Here is an 18,397-nt window from a genome sequence, read left to right on the forward strand (position 1 = left end):
GGGTGAGGTGCCCAACTCTGGGAAGGGGATTGAGGTCAGGTTTGTGGTAACCAAGTGGCTTGAAAATTTGGTTGGAGTGCTTTCCCAAATAAAACTTGCAACATTGTTAACAAAAGGAGAAACTGAATACTGGTCAGGTAGGAAAAAAAGAAGTACTGTCCTGTGTACTATTTGAGCTCCCCCTAGAGGTCCAGCAAAACAGCAGGACTTCTAAATTTGGACAGAAATTTCTTGTCCCCTCTGAAGAGGACACCTCTGAACCCTGGACCTATTCCAGCCTGCCGTAATGCCTTTCTTAGATGATCAGTTCTGGAGACACTAACAGGGTGAAATCTTTACTCTGGGGTTGAGCCGTTAAACTTCTCATCACAAAACTTCCGGTCTCACCAGCCTTTGTCCAGCTTCCTGCCTCCCTCTTCATGCAAAGGTAGTTTAAATGTAAAGGACAGAGCAGCCTGGTGCAGGGAAAGCAGAGGCTGCCGGCTTGAAGGAGGGAAGAGAGGAGGCTGTAAAGCAAGGCCCGATCATTGTGTGCCAGACTTTGTCACATGCACATTTCTGCAGAGCCTCATAGTTTTCATCAGATTCTCCAAAGGACATATGGCCTGAGGTTTAAGCAGCACTCGCACAGGACCAGTGCCATTAGAAAGCACATCCAAGAAAGCATCAGTCACCCTTCAGTGTCCTACTTGTATTATAGCTCCTGCCTCCAAGCCCTGCCCATACCATTCTATCCTCAAAGTGGCTGAAGATACAAAGTTACCCAAAGCTGATTTTGATAGATTGCTGTGAATGTGACTATGGAACTTGAATTAATTAACTCTAAAATACTTCTGAGACACTTGGCTGGGGAATGGGCAAACCTAGATGTGTCTTTCTATACAAAATTTTCACTACACAGCATGGAGATCTTATCTCCAGTAGTGTTTTGGTTGAATAAGAGGTGGGCCATGTTGTCTGCAGATAAGATCAAACTGGGAGTCTAGAGGCCTGGGCTCTCAGGAACTTTTGGCCATGTTTATGACTTACAGTCTTAGATGATCCATATTCTCTCCAGACATCTAGCCAACTGGGTTAACCACCAGGTCTTAGCCACCCTTTAGGGAGGGAGAGAGGTGAGACTAGGATGTGACAGCCGAAAGACTTCACAGATGCTAAATCCTAAAGGATCACATTATGATTGTTTTTAGATATTCATAGCAATGATCTTAATTATACCATGAATGTTATTTTGGTGCAAAGGTAATCACACCTAGTGTCTGTGCAGCACTTGGCAATGTAGAAGGAACTAATGGTCCTTATAACCCACCCTGAGGCACCAACATTACAGATGAGGATCCTGGGTTTCAAGATGTAAAAGTATAGGGCTGTCAACTTCTTTTAACATTTAGTGGGTGCCTGCAGTGTACCAAGCACTGTGATAGAAGCTTGGAATACCACAATGATTTCTTAAGAAATGATGCCTTCTGTCAAGAAGCTCAAAGCCAAGACTGGCTCAAGGCCACTGACCCCAAATCCACAGTTCATGCTGTGTCACCACTGCTGTCTGGACTGGGAGTGAGTGGTTAGCAGTTGTAGAATTTGCCGCCATCATCGTGGCCCTGTGACTGCCACTGATTGAGCACTGGTTATGGCCAGACACTCTGGACACATTATTGCTCATTTTCACAACTCCGGTGGACAGATAATCATTTTCTTATCAACAGGGCTCAGGAAGTTTACATTAGGCTTAGGCATGATGTTGTACACCTACTAAGTGGTCAAACCAAGTAATAACAATAGTAGTGGTAGAAACATTCACTGAGCGCCTACTGTATGTCAAATACTGTGCTTTATGAGAGTTTATGGATTATGTTATAAACTTTCAATCACAACCCCAGGACGAAGGAGCTTTTGTTACTCTTCAGAGAGGTGAAGTGGCTTGCCTGAGGTCACTTAGCTGGGGTCAGAGGCTCCTGCCTGGTGACAAAACCAGCTCTCTCTCCTGCAGGGTTAGTGTCCCTTAGGGCAAGGACATTGCCTTGTTTATGTCTCTACCCCATCCCTGCAGAGCCTACTCGTTGGTGGCACATGGTGAGCACATGTTCAGTAGATAAAAATATGTTCTTTGAGACGACACACCAGTCTAAAGGAAGAGAGTGACTGTCAGAGATTGCTCAGATGTCATGGCTCCTCATTCCTCACCACCTTGGAAACTGTCACCCTGCTCCTGCAGTGCCACTGGCATGCCAGTCATGTTCGCCTTCTTGACCTGCAGGATCGCCAACCTGAAGATCCAGCTGGCCAAGCTCGACAGTGAGGCCTGGCCTGGAGTGCTAGACTCAGAGAGGGACCGGCTGATCCTCATCAGTGAGAAGGAGGAGCTGCTGAAGGAGATGCGCTTCATCAGCCCCCGGAAGTGGACCCAGGGGGAGGTGGAGCACCTGGAGATGGCCCGGAAGCGGCTGGAGAAGGATCTGCAGGCAGCGCGGGACACCCAGAGCAAGGCATTGACAGAAAGGTGGGGCTGGGCTGGGGCTGGGAGGGAACACGGGACTGTACCCTCCCTGCGGGTCTAGCCTCCATCCTCCAGCAGCGGGAAGGGTGAGGGGGACAGCCTGGGGCACTGGGCTCCACCCTGAGAGCCCTCAGTTAAGAGAACTCACAACTTTTCTTTTTTTTTTTTTTATGATCATGCTTTTGATATCATATCTAACAGACCAGCATCATGAGACCCACTGCCATATGAATCTGCTCTTCGCTCTTCAGATTTTGGTTTTATATTTTTACATGTAGATCTATAAACTATTTTGAGGTGATGTTAGTATGAAGTCTAATGTTTTCTACATAGAATATCCTGCTGCTAAAGGTGCCATTTTCTGAAACATTATCTTTTCTCCATCAATTTCCCTTTGTACTTTGTCAAAAGTCAGGTGTTTTTATTTGTGTAATTCTGTTTCCTGGTTCTCCTTTGTGCCCCTTTGGTCTGTGTCTCTGTCCCACTGGTATTGCATTCTTGTGATTATTGTCAGCTTAGAGTAAGTCTTGAAACTGGGTCACATGTCCTCCAACTTTGTCCTCCATAATTGTTGACTAGTGCCTTTGCTTTTCCATATACATTTTAGATTCAGCATGTTTCTGTCGGCAAAAAAGTTTCTGGGTTTGGGATTTTGTTGAATCTAAAAATAAAATTGGGGAGAATCGACATTTTAACAATAATGAGTATTTGAATCCAGGAGCATGCGTTTTAGATGTATGTTTAATTGGGGATTATGCCCTCTCTTGAGAAAATCTAGTTAATTCCCAAGGGCAACTAACATCTGGTATGTAGTAAGCATTCAGCAAATATTTATTAGATAAAGCAGCAGCTTAGCAAAATATAGTATTGATTTTGCCTTTTCTCCTCATATGCTTTAAGCAAGAGAAACCTTTAGGGGTAAAAGAAACTATGCACTTTTTTTTTGGTATCGTTAATGTACAATTACTTGAACAACATTATGGTTACTAGACTCCCCCTATTATCAAGTCCCCACCACATACCCCATTACAGTCACTGTGCATCAGCATAGTAAGATGCTATAGAATCATTACTTGTCTTCTCTGTGTTACATTGCCTTTCCTGTGTCCCCTCCACTACATTATGTGTGCTAATCGTAATGCCCCTTTGGTAACTGTTTGTCCATTCTTGGAATCTGTGAGTCTGCTGCTGTTTTGTTCCTTCAGTTTTTTCTTTGTTCTTATTCTCCAGAGATGAGGGACATCATTTGATACTTGTCTTTCTCAGCCTGGCTTATTTCACTGAGCATAATACCCTCTAGCTCCATCCATGTTGTTAGAAATGGTAGGATCTGTTTTCTTCTTATGGCTGAATAGTATTCCACTGTGTATATGTACCACATCTTCTTTATCCATTCATCTACTGATGGACACTTAGGTTGCTTCCATATCTTGGCTATTCTAAATAGTGCTGCAATAAACATAGGGGTGCATATGTCTTTTTCAAACTGGGCTCCTGCATTCTTAGAGTAAATAACTAGGAGTGGAATTACTGTGTCAAAAAAAAAAAATTGTTAGTTTTTTGAGAAACCTCCATACTGCTTTCCACAATGGTTGAACTAATTTACATTCCCACCAGCAGTGTAGGAGGGTTCCCCTTTCTCCACATTCTCTCCAACATTTGCTGTTTGTCTTTCGGATGTTGGCCATCCTAACTGGTGTGAGGTGATATCTCATTGTGGTTTTAATTTGCATTTCTCTGATGATTAGCGATGTGGAGTGTCTTTTCGTGTGCCTGTTGGCCATCTGAATTTCTTCTTTGGAGAAGTGTCTGTTCAGCTACTCTGCCCATTTTTTAATTGACTTATTTGCTTTTTGTTTGTTGAGGTGTGTGAGCTCTTTATATAATTTGCATGTCAACCCCTTATGGGATATGTCATATATGAATATATTCTCCCATACTGTAGGATGTCTTTTCGTTCTACTGGTGGTATCCTTTGCTGTACAGAAGCTTTTTAGTTTGATATAGTCCCACTAGTTTATTTTTGCTTTTGTTTGCCTTGCCCAGGGAGATATGTTCATGAAGAATTTGCTCATGTTTATGTCCAAGAGATTTTTGCCTATGCTTTTTTCTAAGAGTTTTATGGTTTAATGACTTACATTAAAGTCTTTTGATCCATTTTGAGTTTACTTTTGTATATGGGGTTAAAAAATAATCCAGTTTCATTGTATTACATGTAGCTTTCCAGTTTTGCCAACACCAGTTGTTGAAGAGGCTGTCATTTCCCCATTGTATGTCCATGGCTCCTTTATTGTATATTAATTGACCATATATGCTTGGGTTTATATCTGAGCTTTCTAATCTGTTCCATTGGTCTATGGGTCCATTCTTGTGCCAGTACCAAATTATCTTGATTACTGTGGCTTTGTAGTAGAGCTTGAAGTCAGGCAGCATAATTCCCCCTGCTTTATTCTTCCTTCTCAGGATTGCTTTGGCTATTCGGAGTCTTTTGTGGTTCCATATGAATTTTAGAACTATTTGCTCTAGTTCGTTGAAGAATGCTTTTGGTATTTTGATAGGGATTGCATTGAATCTGTAGATTGCTTTAGGCAGGATGGCCATTTTGACAATATTAATTCTTCCTATCCATGAGCATGTCATCTGCAAACAGGGACAGTTTGACTTCTTCCTTGCCAATCTGGATGCCTTTTATTTCTTTGTGTTGTCTGATTGCCATGGCTAGGACCTCCAGAACTATGTTGAATAAAAGTGGGGAGAGTGGGCATCCTTGTCTTGTTCCTGATCTTAAAGGAAAAGCTTTCAGCTTCTCGCTGTTGAGAACTCACAACTTTTCAAACTGGCAAACTGGGAGAAATTATTCACCATCCAGAACACCAGCTCCCAGGACTTACACAGGGAGTCACAGTACCAAAAAGCCTGTTCTGGTGCAGGTTTTCAGAAATTGTCTTCTAAGGTAAGTCATGTAACTCTGTATGATTTAGAGCAGTCATTGCCAACTTTGTGACAAGAACTCATATTATACAAATGTGTCCCCAAACAGTGCATGTTCTTCCCATGTGTGATAGCCCTCTGATATTTTCTCTTACACTGCATTCCTTTTCACACTGGTCATGACTCACTTAATTGATTTCACCACATGCTAATGGGTTGCAACTTCTAGTTGGAAAAACATTGGTTTAGATAGGGGTTGCAAACTGAGTTGCTTACAGGGGCCCAGCAGGTATGACAAGTGCTAGAGGCCCACTTGGTGGCAAACAGCATCCATGTAGCATGCACAGACCACATGTGTCTAAACCAGTTCCTTCTCCATCTCCAGCAAGTGGCAGTGCTGATGGCTGTGAGCCTCCTGCAGGAGAGAGAGGCCAGAGCCAACCCAGCACCCTGTCTGTGTCTGCAGCTGTTTCTTTCAGGCCCCAGGTTTGCCTGTGTGCATCTCTCTGACTGTTGTCTCTCTAGGCCTCATTCTCTCTGTTTCTTATGCTCCAATCTCCTCTCTCTCTGTGCTCTCTCTTCTCTCTCTCACAAAGTGGGAGTTATTATGCCCCTCACCTTCACACAAGAGCCTCTCCATTTAAGGTGTCTTTAAGAAGGACAGCAATAGGCACAGCATAGGGCCTGCCAGACCCCACTCATGAATCAGAGTCCCATTCATCCCAGCAGCCCTCGTCCTGCCTCTGCTTCCCCGCTTCCCCGCCACCACCACTCATGAGAACCTCTGTGCTGCCTGGAGCACAGGGTGCTCATTAGAGCAGAGCCTCTGGGCCCCACCCCAGGGACCAATTCCCCAGGCCTGAGATGCAGCCCAGGCTCTCACATTTTTAACCAGGACCCCAGGTGCTGAGCTACAGCTTGTAGGGATTCCAGTTCCCCCTTCTGGACTCCCTGCCTGCTTCCATGCTTGATGCCTTCTTGGCCCCCAAACACATGCCTCACACACAGATGCCATATGGCCTGCTGAGCCCAGCGCCTTATGTTGTTGCCAGTGGTTATACCTCCGACCCCCTTAGCATCCTGTCAGGGCTCCAGTGAGGACCTGCATTTACTCCCAGAACATGCCTCTGGCTTTCCTTATAGAGAAGAGGAAAATGAAGGTAGAAGCAGTGTGCCCCAACTTCTCCTTGAGCTGTTCAGATCTCACAGCCATTCAGGGCTTTGCTGTTGTGGAGAGTCAGGAGATCGCACACTCCCATCCATCCCATTGAGAGCCAAGGGTTTCGTTCATTACGAGCTCTGTCTACCAGCCTGCTCCCTGCCCCACCAGCCCCAGGCAGCACTCTGGAAGAACCATGCCAGGGACTGAGCTGCCAAGACCATGCCAAGGCCACCCTGGCCATGGCTCAGTTTGTCTTCCTGTAATTTTGTGAGTCCAGTTGCCCAGGAACAGGTCCTGCCCATCCCTACCACCCCATAGTTGTCTGGAGTGACCTCAGGTCTTCATTGCAGGGCCTGTGCGTGAGGTCTAGGTGTGGGGCTAGAGGGATCGTGTGCAGATGGAAGGATGACATGGTTAGGTTTTTCATAAAAATGAATTCTTCTTCAGTCCCCAGGCTGGGTTGGCTGTGCCCTGGAACAATGGGTCAGTCAATCCCCCTTTATCAGGATGGCATAAAGGGGATAAGAGGCCAACAGTGGAATGCATCTGTGCAGGGGAGACTGAGCATCTTTCAGCAAAGTAAATGAACTTTGCCTATGTCAGCTGGGAAAAAGCTGTTCATTCAGCAAATATTTATTGAGCATGTCCATGCTGTGGGCACCTTGCTGGGTGCTGGGAGAGCAAGGCATAGTCCCTGCCTTATAATCCCCAATCAGTGAAGCAGTTTATTAATATTAGTGTGCCTAAAAATCCCCTGGGATACTTAAGAAAGATGCAGATTCCTGGGCCCTGCCCCCAATTTTCTGATTCAGTGGATCTAAGGAAGACCCAGGAATGAGCACTTCATTAGCTCTCCTCCCTTCCTCACAGAGGAGGTCTGTGGGCCACACGCTGAGAACCACTCATCTAGCTGGTCCTGGAGAGCAGCCCAGGTCATGAATTTGCATGGACACAGCCTGGCTGGATGGCCAGATCAAGAGATCTTGAAGTATGGTTAGAGGAAGCCGTTCCAGGAGCCAACACACTCCCTGGAGCCCACCCAAGGAGGCTAGGGGCTGAGACATGGGCCTGTACCCAGTGGTTCATTCTAAACACATAGGTTTTGCCTCCAGGAAGATCGTTACTGGATTGGGATTTAGTATCGGATATCAGACATGATCGGTGCAGGTCTTTGCTCCTAGGTTTAATGACATGCGATCACACCCCTGTAGGTCCTCTCTGGCTCTCTGTTCCCATTCTCTTTGGCTCCCTTGCTGACTGTTGCCAGTTCATTCAACCTTGGAATGCTGTATATCCTCCAAGCTCAGTCCTGGCTGCCACCGCTTTTTGTTCCCCCTTTGTATTTTTACTCTCAGATAGCACATTCATTTGGTAGGGCTGTCAACCAAAGTACCACAACTGGGTGACTTAAGCAACAGAAATTTCTTGTCTCACAGTTCTGGAGCCTAGAAGGCCAAGATCAAGATGTTGGCAAGGTTGTTCTCCTGGGCTTGTAGGTGGCCTTCTACAAGTGGTATCTACCATGTCTTCACACCATCTTCTCTCTATGCATGTCTCTGTGTCCTAATCTCCCCTTATTATTGAAGCACAACAGTCATACTGGAGTCGGGCCCACCCAGACAACCTCATTTTACCTTCATTCTTTAAAGGTCCAATTTACAAATACAATCACATTCAGAGATACTGAGTTGTTAAGACTTCAACGTATGAATTGGAGGACGAAGGACACAATTCAGCCTATAACAGATAGTAATCTCTCACATAGTGATCCCTGTGATGGTGGTTCCCCACCTTTCCAACAGCCACCTGTTCAGCATTCATATCTGCACATCCATAAGATAACTCTTCTCTTTACCCAGATTGGTCTGCCTCCTACCTTACAGTCTTAACAAAAGCCATCCCAAAATCCATTCAGTTGCTCATGACAGTCACGTCGAAGTCATCCACATTTACTTCCTTGGCCTCCCCCATTCTCCAGCCCATGCACCTGTCTCTGTCTCCTCCAGTGTCACCCCAGTCCATGCCATCAGAATTACACTGTCCCAGACATCGTAACTTCTCTCTGCGTTTAGTCTGTAGCTTCCTGCCCATTTACCTCACAGCAGCCATGGTGACCTTAAAATGAAAGAGGTCTCTGCTGAAACTCCCTGCTTGGAGTGTTCTTTTCCTGGCCAACTCCAGGTTCTTCCTTCTGATCAGCTTAAAGTACTCTCCTAGTCAAGGGAAACTACTACAACCTCCTTAAATCTCTATGGCTTGACACAATAATTTTATTTCTTGCCTCCTAGCATCCAGTTGTGTATTCCTGGCTGATAGGCAGCCTTCTGTGGTTGGTCGTTCAGGGACCCAGGTTCTTCCTGTCTTGTGGCACCTCCCTTTTAGGTCATAGGAGTCATCCAAGGGATAGCAGAGTACACACTACCACTTCTCTTAACTACTTCAGCCTGATGAGCATCACTTCTGTCACATCCTATGTTGGCTGGAACCTGGTCACATGCCTCACCCACCCAGCTGCAAGGCAGGCTGGGAAGGGGTCCAGCTGGAGACCCAGGAAGCTATGGAGAGCACAAGTTGGGTGAGCACCAGCAGGCTCAGCCACAGGTTACTTGCTCAGAGTGGCTCGCCTGCCAGTTAAAACTTACTCATTTCTACCATTCCATGAACCTTGTCTTACAATGTGTTAATTAGATATTTGAGCATTTTCTTAATATCTGTCCTCCTCGCAACCTCCCCCATGGAATGTAAGCTTCATACAAGCAGAAGCAAGTCTGTTTTGCTCACAGCTTTATCCCCAGTGCCAACAGCAAGGTCTAGTATGAGGCAGGCACTCAGCAAATATTGGTGGGTGTGTGGATGTATGGATAGATGGATGGGAGGGAGGAAGGAAGGAAGGAGAGAAGGGAGGGGAAAAAATGAGAAGGATCCTAATTCTACCACTAATTCTCCAGCTTTAAGTAAATTATTTAACTCTGAGAATCTCAGTTCCTTCAACTCATATATGTAAAGTGGTAAAAATCATTATTACCTTGCAGGATTATTGTGCAAATGAATGAAAGCAATGTCATAGGTTTCCTAGCACAGCTCCTGCTGCGTAGTAAGTGATGAATATAGCAGTTACTATAGGATAATATGTAGAGGCCGCATCTCACCAATCATCATAGTAAAGTGCTTCCAGAAATTTCTGGTGTATGTTTCTGTGGGTCTGTGGAGTTGTACAAGTATGAGTACATGCCTATGGTTCCTCTTTTAGGGAGATGGAGGCTGGATCCCTCGGGGGTCCCCCGCTCATTCCCTCTCTCCCTTCAGGTTAAAGCTAAACAGCAAGAGGAACCAACTGGTGAGGGAACTGGAGGAAGCCACCCGGCAGGTAGCCACTCTGCATTCCCAGCTGAAAAGGTGAGAGGGGGCAGTGAATGCTCCCCTGGGGGTATCCAGATACAGGCATCCTGGCGGGGCCCAGCCCAGGCTCTGCCCTTCACGTGTCCTCTGTGGCTTCAGTGTGGACATTCAGCATCACGACAGGCAGGTGGTTAGTCCAGTGGACTTGGCCTGAGCCTGGCGTGACTGGGGCGGGTCGGAGGAGGCAGGGTCCCTCACCTCTCCAGACTGCAGCTCCCTCAGTCCCTCTGATAACACTGAGGAGAAGGCCGCCTTTGGATGCTAAATAGGTGTCAGGCTGGGCCTTGGCCAGCAACAGGGCATTATTGGAATTTAATAGCATTTTGTTTTCATCTGATACTTTTAATGGCCACCTCCTATTTGTAGTGGTACTTTTTAAAATTACACTTAGGATATCAAGTTCCCTTTTAAGGTAAATGAATTAAACTGTAAATGGGGAGTTGATTTGAAGAAAAATATTGAGAAATATTATTTTGGGTTGGATTTGAATAGGGAGAAAGAACATGAAATGTAATGCATCCAATGGAGGTTTGGGAAACAGAGGAAAAATTGGACTTTTAAGGCAGCTGACTTGAGTTCATTTTCCCAGCTCTGCCAATTTCTGATTATGTGAGCTTCCTGGGGTATCAGTTTCCTCCTTAGGGAAACGGTCAGGGTGCAAGGTCTCCCCTCAAAACTGTCAAGAGCGCCCAAGAATATAATGTATTCTGAGTGCCCGTGGTGCTTTTCAGAGCCATGCGGGGAGTTCCACAAGGCCCGCTTCACTCTGTGTCCTCAGCCTCTCCCCTCTCCCTGCCCCCAGCCTCTCGAGCAGCATGCAGTCCCTGTCCTCGGGCAGCAGCCCTGGCTCCCTCACATCCAGCCGGGGCTCCCTGGCCGCTTCCAGCCTGGACTCCTCCACCTCGGCCAGCTTCACCGACCTCTACTATGACCCCTTTGAGCAGCTGGACTCAGAACTGCAGAGCAAGGTGGAGTTCATGCTCCTGGAGGGGGCCACAGGCTTCCGACCCTCCGGGTGCATCACCACCATCCACGAAGATGAGGTGGCCAAGACCCAGAAAGTGGAGGGGGGCAGCCGCCTGCAGGCCCTGCGCTCCCTGTCTGGCACCCCGAAGTCCCTGACCTCCCTGTCCCCCCGCTCCTCCCTCTCCTCCCCATCCCCACCCTGCTCTCCTCTCATTGCTGACCCCCTCCTGGCTGGAGATGCCTTTCTGAGCCCTCTGGAGTTTGAAGACCCGGAACTGAGTGCCACTCTTGGTGAACTGAGCCTTGGCAGCAGCACCCGGGAGAGGTACCGCCTGGAAGACCCGGGAACACAGGGCATGCAGCTGAGCCAAGGTAGAGAGCAGCACCTCCCAGGGTGGGTGGGCCCCACAAGGAGGGAGGAAGGTGGAAACTGTGCTCAGGCCTGAGCGTTGACCCCAGTGATAATTATGGTCAGTGCTTACTGGCTGCTGTGTGCCAGATTGTTACATGGTATGTTGATTTATGTATTCATTCGGTAGGTATTTGTTATATATATACTATGTCCTAGGTTCTGGGCTGAGGGTTTTTCCATTATGAATTCATTGATTTCACAAATACTTATCAAGTACCTCCTGAAACGAAATGCCAGGTCATTTTCTAATGGGTGTGCCTGGATTCATTCATTCATTCAACAAATGTGCTGTGTGCCAGGCACCAGCTTAGTCACAGGATAATAGCATCCCTGTTCCATGAAGCATACATGCAAATGAAAGCACAGACAATAACTACAACTAGACCAATAGAATCACTAAGAAGGATCTTAAACAGGGGATGGGATGGAGCCTTTCAGGTTGGGGTGGGGCTGCCAGTTCAAACTGGGTTGTAAAGGAAGGCTACATTTAAACGCTGGCTTGGACACTGAGGAGCAGTGAATGGTACCTTGAACAGTGAGGAGGAGCCAACCTTGGGAAAAGCAAGAGCATAGTCTCTGAGGCCAGAGGCAAGGGGCTATGACAGGGGCCAGAGATAGGGGGTCACCAACAAGGCCAGAAAATCAGGCAGATTCCAGGTCACGTGTGGCTCAGATGGCTGTAGTGAGGAGTTTGGATTTTATCCTAATTGCAGTAGGTACCCAGGTGACCATTTGGAGCAAGGTCGTGGTATAATCTGACTTCCATTCTGCCTGGGGTCAGAAAGAACATTCTGGTATGGATTGAAATTATAATTGGAATCTTCAAAACAGAAGATGATGATGATGACAGCTGAGATTTATTAGGAGAAAAATTCTTTAGCAGCAACCATATAATGCATTATAATGATCAATATTCATTGGGATGTATTTTGAGATGGGCAGTGCTCTTCATATATCAAATAGGGTGCCTCTGTTATGTCCATTTCATAGATGAGGAAACAGAGGCTCAGTGAGATGATGTCACTTGTCCTAGGTGTCCAAACCATTCTGGAGAAACAGAGATTGGCATCCGTTTTTTGTTTTTATTTTTTTGACTCCGGAACCCCACCTCTTTATAGTCATCCCTTTTAGGATGCAAGGAATGTCCTGAGACTTTCCTGGTGCTTGCTGGTCCCACCATGCCCACCTGGTATGAAGATCAGGACTGAGGAGGGTGCCCAGTAAGCTCACATGGGGCTCCTAGGCTTTCCTTGTTATGATTTATGAAGTATAGGTGTACAAGCACACTGCTCTACATATTTACTCATTTAAGCCTCACATCAACTCTGTGAGGTGGGTGCTATTTTTATTCTCATCTTACAGATGAAAAAGTGAGGTTAAATGACTTGATCCAAGGTCAGTGTCACGGGTGGGAAGCAGTAGAGTCATGAGTGGCACAAGGACCACCTTCTCCAAACCCACACTAAGACTTGTGCCGGCTCTGTCTGCAGTGCGTTCCTGCTCCCGGCTCCTTGTGAGGCCAGCTGGGAGAAGCGGGACCCATCTCAGCCTTAAAGCTCTGGGAATGGGTGGGAGGGCTGCTGCCATGCCCACAATTACCCGTTCCTGTGTAAGGGGCCAGTGGAAGCAAAGGGGAAGACGAGATTTCCTGGTTAATTAAAGACTCTATTGGATGAGTGCCAGACATTTCCTTAGGAGCTGAGAGATCCCTGGGGCTCTCTCATCAGGAAAGGAGTCTTGCTGAGTGTTCTCAAACAAAAATAAAAACAGGCTTCCTACTGCAGCAGGTGGCAAACTTTAGAAAATTGTTCCCTGGAGAGGAGGGGGTGCGGGTGGAACCTGTAACAAGGCTCAGGAAGTGTTCCCAATGCTCCCTGATTAATGGTGGTGATAAGCCAAGTCAGGGACTTTGGGACTCCAGCCAGGTTCCAGGAGTGACGTCTCCCCACCACCACCACAACCTCCTTGGGGCTTGTGGGCCACAGATGGCACATATCTCGGGATGGCGTTTCCTTCATGGCATCTCCAGAAGCCTTGTTTGCAGTGAATGATACCAGGCTGAGCTCAGATGCTAAGCAGGTTATGCGATTAGTGCCGCTGTTCAGTCAGCAGACAAATTAATCTCCTTAAGTGGTTCAGTGGAGGGTGGAGATGCGTGGGTCTGAAGGCGGGAGGTCTCTGCCAGCCGCAGCAGGTGTGGGACACAGGCTGGGAAAGCCGCACCCAGACGGCCGCTTGGCTGCCCCAGGCTCTCTGTCACCATCCTTTCCCCCAGCCTGCCCCGCCCCAGTCTCTTCTCTGCCCTGACGCCTGGCACACAGTGGGTGCTCAGAAGTACTGGCTGTGAGGTTGCAGGGCCTGAATCTGGCCTTTCTCACAGCGCAGAGGTCAGGAACTATCCTGTTCATCTTGGAAGATGTAAACTTGGCAATGGGCCTGGCTCGCTGTCACCTGCCATCACCTGGGAGGAAGAAATGAGCAGCGTGCACTGAGTGCTCCTGTCTGAGTCCAGGGTCAGAGGCGTTCCAGGGCCTCCGTCCAGGGCTGAGACAGTGAGCTGAGTTAGGAGTGGAACGGGATAGGCCGAGTGGGAGACATGGCTCCAGCCCTTCCTTTTCCTCCCCTTCTACCTTCCTAGGGTCCAGGGGCTTTTATTTTGCCTCAGGTGTGTAGAGATTGATCTTGAAGGCATCAGAATAGTGATGAAAAAGACAGTTGCAATAAGGATAGTGGTACTGAATTTTGTAGAGCACTTCCCCTGTTCCAGGCTCTACACTGAGTCCTCCCAACAGCCCTACAAGGTAGGTATTAGTACCCCCATTTTACAGATGAGGAATCTGGGGCCTGAAGAAGTTCAGTCAATGTCCTAGTGTCATGAAGCAGTAAGTGGTGGAGCTGAGATTTGAACCCAGGCACATTGACTCCTGAGTGTGGAATGTTAAACACAGAATCATATGCTCTCTTTTCCTTCACCCAAAAGTGAGGGAGGACCTTGGTAAAAACTCAGAGGGGTTGGAATTTAGCAGGACTATCTAAGGACACAGTAAGTGTGTGTTGCATAGACAGTATCCTGGTTCCTAAACCCCTCCTTGCCATCCCTCCTTTTTCTTCCCTCTTCCTGCAGCTGTGAATACAGCCCAGGGGTGTGGCCTGAAAGTGGCCTGTGTCTCAGCTGCTGTGTCAGATGAATCCGTGGCCGGGGACAGTGGTGTCTATGAGGCTTCCGTGCAGAGGTGGGTCCCTGAGTCCGGCACCCTCTGTCTGGGAACTCGGGAATGGGTAGAGCCCAGGGCCGCACAGGTCAGTGGGAGGGGCCTGCATGGAAGGCGTGCCACAGGAAGGAAGGGTGAGCTCCGCCTCCGCCGGGCAGCCCTGTATGGGGCTGTGCCAGAGATGCAGACAGCGCAGCTACTCTTGGCACTGGGGGCACCTCGAATTTGGGAGAGCCCTAGTTCTGTGATTGCTGTCAGAAAGTGTTCGGCCCAGAGAGCAGGTGCTGGAGAAAGGACTGCCCCTTCAAGAGAGGGAATGGCATCTGTGGGAAGGCAGGCCCACGGGGAGGCCGAGCTGACCCAAACTTCCCTCTTGGAGGATCCAGCCACAGCCTCCCAGAGAACCCTGCTTCTGGAAGATGACTTTGGCCCCAGGTCACCACAGGGAAGCCTGAGCCTCTTTCTTTCCCACATTGCCTTTCAGACTGGGTGCTTCAGAAGCTGCTGCTTTTGACAGTGATGAATCAGAAGCAGTGGGTGCAACCCGGGTTCAGATGGCCCTGAAGTGAGTGACGGGGAGGGTGAGAGCAGAGGGGAGTGGTCTGTGTGGGGTCTCTCCCTTGTCTGCAGCATCGTAACAGCATTTACCTTCCTGCCTGCTTGGGGAGGAAGGCAGAACCAGCAGGACCTCTGTGGGGGGCAGCTCTTAGCCTGCCTCCCAGCTCCCCACTTTATAAAAGAGAAAAATGAGAGTCTGAGGACCTTGTCATTTCCCCCATCTCACTGAGCCGGGCAGTGACAGACAGACCAGGACAGGACCTCCTGCCTCTTGGTCCCCGTGGTCACACTTGCCATGGCTTTTGTCTTGCCATCCCATCAGGGTTTCAGGACTGCAGTTGACCCCAAGGGCTGCAGCCCAGATTTGTTGTTCCTGCTTTGTTTTCTCCTGTTACAGGATAGACTCAATTTTTTAAAATAGGAATTAACTGCCAACATTTAAATATCAGGAAATTACACACAACTTTCCGGCTTCTCTTTAAAAATTCAGTCTGTCAGCTCTGGAACCATGTCTGCATAGCAGCAGCACGCCAGGCCTGTGCTCTGTAGCTCCCCACAGTCCCCCGAGCAGCCAGCAGCCATGTCTGTGGCTCAGAGAGGAGGGAAATGTGTTACTAATAAGTGTTCCCTATGCCCTTTTTCATTTCAGGTATGATGAGAAGAATAAGCAATTTGCAATATTAATCATTCAGCTGAGTAACCTTTCTGCTCTGTTGCTGCAACAAGACCAGAAAGTGTGAGTATGTAGCTGACAGGTGTGGATTATCCTCTCCCCCTTTCCAGATATCCCCAGGGAAGTGTTCCTGCTCTGACCACAGGCCCTGTAAAATAAATAGGGGTATTTGAACGCATATGACCACAATGTAAAGTGTCAGTACTGTGCATGTAGGTACAGGTGTGGTAGCAAACATGCTGACTATTAAGACAGCATCTGTGATAAAGACATGCTAGACAGCTCCGATTCCTTCACATATACATCCTGCGTGCCTACCGTGAGCCAACACTAAGAGTGGGGTGGTGAGCAAACTCCTGCCCTTGCGAACTTGGAGCCTTGTGAAAAAGAAGGTCATGGTACCTTTTATCTCCTCTAAGCTCAAGTGTTCCACACAGGAGGGGACAGGTCTGCCTTTCTCAGGAGTCAGTGCCTGTCACAGTACCCAAGAGAGGTATTGCCTTACAGTTGATAGCACAGCAAGTCCCTGCACTCTCCTCCTGTCGGCTCTTGCCATTGCCGACTGGCTTTGCATTTCATCGCACTCATCTGCCCACATCTTTCTCCTTTAATGAGACCAGAGGCCTCGAGGGCATCATGGGAGCTGGTAACTGCTGTCGCCTGCACCCAACCAGCATCTGGGGGTGCAGCATGTCGGGGAAGGAAGGCAGGAGGACAGCAGGCCAAACAGAAGGAAGACAGGATTGGATATCAGGGTTGTGTTCAGTCTTTCACTCTTGTGAACAGTGCCAGAATGAATACCATTATCCATATTTCATCAGCACTTGTGCAGGGGTGTCTAGGAGTAAGCCATCTGGGTCAAAGGTTAAAGCATCTGTAGTTGGGATTTCCTATTGCCTTCTGCAGGGGTGGTAGCATTTTGCCTTCCTACCAGCAATTGTGCGAGGATTCCTCAGTGTTAGCCAGCAAGCTCACAGATGTTCTCACACTGTCGGCCTCAGGCTGCTCATGCTTTGAGGTTCTAAGGAATGGAGGGATTCAGGAGAAGGGAGAGTGTGCCATGTATTTTCCCTGGGGCCCTTTCTGCTTCCCTCACAACGTGCACCAGTGTTCTCTTGGGGATTCACGGCAGCTGTTTAGCCAAATACATCAGCACCAGCCAGGGGATGACCTAGGCTCTCCTGCGTTTCTGTCTCCCTCCAGGAACATTCGCGTGGCCATCCTTCCCTGCTCCGAAAGCACCACCTGCCTCTTTCGGACGCGGCCCCTGGACGCCGTGGACACCCTTGTGTTCAACGAAGTGTTCTGGGTGTCCATGTCCTATCCGGCCCTTCACCAGAAGACCTTAAGAGTAGATGTCTGTACCTCTGACAGAAGCCACCTGGAGGAGTGCTTGGTGAGACCTGCGTCTGTCTGTCTGTTCAGCCTTCCATCCTTCTGGGGAGTGGTCTGCCTACACTTCAGGGGGAAGGCTTGGAGAAAACAGGTTGTGGTATCAGTCAAGCTCATCGTGGGTTCTAGGCAGGAACTCTTCCACAGGTGAACAGTGTTCTCAGACGTAAGGGGAGCAGAGGATGGGGGAGTGGGACGTTCCTTTCTCTGGGATGGACCTGTAGGACCACATCCCTTGTGCCTGAGGCTGAGTCACCAGCCCTGTCCTTCCCCGCCATGTCCCCTAGGACTATTTAATTCTCAGTATGTTCCATTATCTGTAAAATCCAGATAGCACTGCCTATACCACAGATGATTCTCTGCAGATTAAATAAGGTGCTAAAGCAGTGCTTCTTAAAGCTTACCATGCATACAAATTACCTGAAGCTCAGGTTAAAATGCAGATTCTGACTCAGCAAGTCTGGGGGAGCTAAGACTGCATTTCTAAGAGCTCCCAAGTGATGGTGATTCTGGGGGATGTGAAGCAGCATAGTGTCTGCACCCACTAGGTGCTCAGTGCATATCAGTTCCCGTCCCTTTCCTCTTCAGCTGGGGTGCTCAACAGCTTCCTCCCCTTTATGTTGTTGTTATTATTACTGGCAGTAATGCAGTTGTAAGTGTCGATTGGATGCAATTTATGTGGCAGGCTCTGAGCTAAGCTCCTTACACACATCATGATCTCTACTGATCCTCACTATGACTTTATAAAAAAGGTAGTTATACTGGCTAGGAATCTGAGGCACGAAGAGGTGAGAGAACTTGCCCAAGGTCGCACCGTGAGGAGATGGCAGGAGCGCAGTCGGAGCCCAGCACGTCCTCCTCTGAAGCCCACCGCGTTAGACCCCTGGTGTTGCTCTGTGCCAGCGTAGTGCTATCTGGACCACTGTCCCACAGGTGGGAAGTGATGCAAGAGTTCTGTGAGTGGCTTTCTGAACAACAGCAAAAAAAGCTTTTCCAAACCCAGAGAAGGGTTTCCTCAGCCCTGGGCATTCCTAAACGAGAAGAGACTCAATCCTGTTTTCTTCTCCTAATTGGATGCCTTTTATTCCTCCTTCCTCCTTGAAGGCTGGCTGTTGCTGGTTGCCATGACAGCAGCCAAAACTGCACATCCCTCTGCGGCTTGTCCCTGTCCCTGGCCAATGGGAAACCTACTTTC

General features: G+C 48.2%; 1 protein-coding gene across 3 annotated transcripts in view; it reads left to right on the forward strand.

Moving 5' to 3' along the window:
- The window catches only part of WWC1 (WW and C2 domain containing 1), a 150,220-nt gene that overhangs the window by 101,032 nt on the left and 30,791 nt on the right, over positions 1-18,397 (forward strand). For all 3 annotated transcript variants that reach the window (XM_073231957.1, XM_017650315.3, XM_073231958.1), the window contains 7 exons: positions 2,258-2,500; positions 9,897-9,986; positions 10,792-11,327; positions 14,492-14,600; positions 15,064-15,144; positions 15,787-15,873; positions 17,014-17,206. In XM_073231957.1, coding sequence (XP_073088058.1) covers positions 2,258-2,500; positions 9,897-9,986; positions 10,792-11,327; positions 14,492-14,600; positions 15,064-15,144; positions 15,787-15,873; positions 17,014-17,206 — 1,339 coding nt within the window. The remainder of the gene's footprint in view (positions 1-2,257; positions 2,501-9,896; positions 9,987-10,791; positions 11,328-14,491; positions 14,601-15,063; positions 15,145-15,786; positions 15,874-17,013; positions 17,207-18,397) is intronic.

The sequence above is a fragment of the Manis javanica genome, chromosome 1 (assembly GCF_040802235.1).
Source record: "Manis javanica isolate MJ-LG chromosome 1, MJ_LKY, whole genome shotgun sequence".
Taxonomy (NCBI): Eukaryota; Metazoa; Chordata; class Mammalia; order Pholidota; family Manidae; genus Manis; species Manis javanica.